Source organism: Procambarus clarkii, chromosome 32 (assembly GCF_040958095.1).
Source record: "Procambarus clarkii isolate CNS0578487 chromosome 32, FALCON_Pclarkii_2.0, whole genome shotgun sequence".
Lineage (NCBI taxonomy): Eukaryota > Metazoa > Arthropoda > Malacostraca > Decapoda > Cambaridae > Procambarus > Procambarus clarkii.
Window position 1 is genome coordinate 31,283,320 of NC_091181.1, and position 4,250 is coordinate 31,287,569.

The 4,250-nt window shown below is 52.3% G+C and overlaps 1 protein-coding gene across 1 annotated transcript in view; it reads left to right on the forward strand.

The window, feature by feature from the left end:
• Positions 1 to 875: 875 nt before the first annotated feature.
• Positions 876 to 4,250, forward strand: part of LOC138370503 (nuclear migration protein nudC-like) — a 23,578-nt gene continuing 20,203 nt past the window's right edge. The window contains exon 1 of the mRNA XM_069334879.1: positions 876 to 906. Within this exon, the coding sequence (XP_069190980.1) occupies positions 876 to 906 (31 nt within the window). The remainder of the gene's footprint in view (positions 907 to 4,250) is intronic.

The window sequence follows — 4,250 nt, forward strand, 5'->3', positions numbered from 1 at the left end:
TACTTCTACTGGGCCAACTGAGAGAGTGCTTCTCACCTGTATGGAAAACATCCTGGGTCTGTGTGGCAAGTGTTTGTTGTGGCAAGTGAGTGTGTTGTGGTGAGTGTATGTTTGTTGTGGCAAGTGAGTGTGTTGTAGTGAGTGTATGTTTGTTGTGGCAAGTGTGTTTGTTGTGGTGAGTGTGTGTTTGTTGTGGTGAGTGTATGTTTGTTGTGGCAAGTGTGTTTGTTGTGGTAAGTGAGTGTGTTTGTTGTGGTAAGTGTGTGTGTTTGTTGTGGTGAGTGTGTTTGTTGTGGGAAGTGTGTGTGTGTGTTGTGGTAAGTGTGTTTGTTGTGGTAAGTGTGTTTGTTGTGGGAAGTGTGTGTGTGTTTGTTGTGGCAAGTGTGTATGTATGTGTTGTGGCAAGTGTGTGTGTGTGTGTGTTGTGGTAAGTGAGTGTGTGTGTTGTGGTAAGTGAGAGTGTTTGCTGTGGCAAGTGTGTGTGTGTTGGGTGTGTCAAAGGTACACACAACAGTGGCTGGAGTGCATGTGTTCAAAAGTGTTGGGAGTGAACACTTGGGGGGGGTCAAAGTGTACCACTTACCTGTTATTGATAGCAGTATTCTCGTCAACTGGTGTTTACACCATAACAACACTTTACATATGTCTCTAGCACCAACACAGGTGGGGGTGTGTCCCAATAGCTCTCTCTGTGGCAGTATAATATATATATATATATTGTATCTATGTCAAGTACAGTACTCCTGTTTTTCAGCCGAGTGTATAATCATTTTCAGTTGTAAAAATATGCACTTGTCAGAGACAGGGAGAGAGAGAGTGGACAAATTGTTCAGATGGCGAGTGAGCGGCACAGTAATGTGACCTAGAGCGACACGATGGCGTTCTTCTCCCGTGGAGCCTTGGCGGGTAACTGAGCTTCAGCCCCACAGGCACCTCAACACCACTCTCTCTCTCTCTCACCCGCCCGTGCGCCTGGTGGCACTCTGGTTCATGACACCCACTCTCCCGCCCGCTTGGTGGCACTCTGGCTCACAACACCCACTCTCCCGCCCGCCTGGTGGCACTCTGGCTCACAACACCCACTCTCCCGCCCGCCTGGTGTCACTCTGGCTCACAACACCCACTCTCCCGCCCGCCTGGTGGCACTCTGGCTCACAACACCCACTCTCCCGCCCGCCTGGTGGCACTCTGGCTCACAACACCCACTCTCCCGCCCGCCTGGTGGCACTCTGGTTCACAACACCCACTCTCCCGCCCGCCTGGTGGCACTCTGGCTCACAACACCCACTCTCCCGCCCGCCTGGTGGCACTCTGGCTCACAACACCCACTCTCCCGCCCGCCTGGTGGCACTCTGGTTCACAACACCCACTCTCCCGCCCGCCTGGTGGCACTCTGGTTCACAACACCCATTCTCCCGCCCGCCTGGTGGCACTCTGGCTCACAACACCCACTCTCCCGCCCGCCTGGTGGCACTCTGGTTCACAACACCCACTCTCCCGCCCGCCTGGTGGCACTCTGGTTCACAACACCCATTCTCCCGCCCGCCTGGTGGCACTCTGGCTCACAACACCCACTCTCCCGCCCGCCTGGTGTCACTCTGGCTCACAACACCCACTCTCCCGCCCGCCTGGTGGCACTCTGGTTCACAACACCCACTCTCCCGCCCGCCTGGTGGCACTCTGGTTCACAACACCCATTCTCCCGCCCGCCTGGTGGCACTCTGGCTCACAACACCCACTCTCCCGCCCGCCTGGTGTCACTCTGGCTCACAACACCCACTCTCCCGCCCGCCTGGTGGCACTCTGGCTCACAACACCCACTCTCCCGCCCGCCTGGTGTCACTCTGGCTCACAACACCCACTCTCCCGCCCGCCTGGTGTCACTCTGGCTCACAACACCCACTCTCCCGCCCGCCTGGTGGCACTCTGGCTCACAACACCCACTCTCCCGCCCGCCTGGTGTCACTCTGGCTCACAACACCCACTCTCCCGCCCGCCTGGTGGCACTCTGGCTCACAACACCCACTCTCCCGCCCGCCTGGTGTCACTCTGGCTCACAACACCCACTCTCCCGCCCGCCTGGTGGCACTCTGGCTCACAACACCCACTCTCCCGCCCGCCTGGTGTCACTCTGGCTCACAACACCCACTCTCCCGCCCGCCTGGTGGCACTCTGGCTCACAACACCCATTCTCCCGCCCGCCTCGGGTGCTAAAGGTAACATTATATAACACTTAACGATCTTTCTCGCTGTATTTAATGCTGCGTATTGTTTAACCGGTTTTTATCTCGTGCATTTTCTGTGTTGCTCACGAAGCTTAGTCACGCGACCCCTTGCAAGAGGCTCCTTGTAGCTGGCAGTGTTGTAGCTGGTAAATAAGATCACTTTATACCTCAATTGAAATCTCCTTCACATCGCTTGTAGAAAATTTAAAGTAATGATTAGAGTTTTGTTAATGTACTTTTCTTCATATATATATATATATATATATATATATATATATATATATATATATATATATATATATATATATATATATAATATATATATATATATATATATGAGTTTTCAGTTGCATATTGTCCTGGGGACCATTCAGGCTTGTTCGCATATATATATATATATATATATATATATATATATATATATATATATATATATATATATATATATATATATATATATATATATATATATATATATATATATGCGAGAGAGAGAGAGACGGCGTGGATGACAGCCGTCAACAGAGGGTACGGCGTGCTTGACAGCCGTCAACAGAGGGTACGGCGTGCTTGACAGCCGTCAACACTTAAGGAATCAAGGCCAACATGTTTGTTGACTTGGCCAGAGCGACTGTGGCACTTCTGACATATTCTCTCTGGGGAAAACTATTTCCACCACATAAGCAGATCCGAAAATCTGATTCACCAAGTTATCCACCCGATTACTGGCCAACCTCCCACAGTGTTCCCATGGATGAGGTTGTAGTGAGATAGAGCCAGGGTGTGTGTCCCTGTACTCGCTTAGTACTCACCTAGTTGTGTTTGCGGGGGGTTGAGCTCTGGCTCTTTGGTCCCGCCTCTCAACCGTCAATCAACAGGTGTACAGGTTCCTGTGTGGTTCACAGGTTCCTGTGTGTATGTGGGGGGGGGGGGGGGAGAGGGGTGTAGTGAGAGAGAGCCAGGGGGTGTTACACATATGGCAGAGAGAGAATGTAGTGGGGGGAAAGGGAAGGAATAATTCAGTACATGGTGGGATGTCCCTCTTGCCTCACACCTTGGTCAGTACCGCTATAATCTTACCCTTCGTCCTGATGACTCTCACTGTGGGCTCTCCCCTCGCCCACTGGCCAATCTCCACCCCACACTAGCTTGTGGGGGTTGAGCTCCGGCTCTTGGGTCCCGCCTCTCGACCGGTGTACAGGTTCCTATGTATAATATGTACAAGAGGATTTAGGGCATAGTAACCCAGGGGGGAGAGGCTAGGCTACTTGCTGTGTTAAGAGCCTGATATTATCTAGTACTCTATGGCAGATGTTTTCATTTTTAATTTACATAATTTGTGTATAATTTTAAGTGGATGAAGGTAACTCAGGTGTAGACTGTCTCTGATGTTGGTGTTCTAAGTGCGTGTTGACGATGACTAAATTGGTGGCTGGTTACGCCCATCACCTTGGTCGTTGGCGGCCAGCGGCTGCTACAGTGTTGGGGACGACGAGGGTGTACAGCGGCCCGCGTGTGTGTAAGGACAGTGTCGCAGGTGTAGCCATACTGGCTACACACACCTCGGCCTTCATGTCCAAATGTCTTGCTCCAGAGGCTCTCCTCCCCACTTACCACATGTCTTTTTTTTCCATGTTGAGGAGACTAAAGGTAGGCCAGGCTGTGAGGCTAGGAGCACTTCAGGAAGAGGCGAGTGCTTGTAGGAAATGAGATGCATCTGCAACATTGTAAGGGAAGGCAGCAGCAGCAGCAGCACTACCACCACCACCACCACCAGCAGCAGCAGCAGCAGCACTACCACCACCACCACCAGCAGCAGCAGCAGCTCTACCACCACCAGCAGCAGCAGCAGCACTACCACCACCACCAGCAGGAGCAGCAGCAGCAGCACTACCACCACCAGCAGCAGCAGCAGCACTACCACCACCACCAGCAGGAGCAGCAGCAGCAGCACTACCACCACCACCACCACCACCACCAGCAGCAGCACTACCACCAGCAGCACCACCACCACCATCACCACCA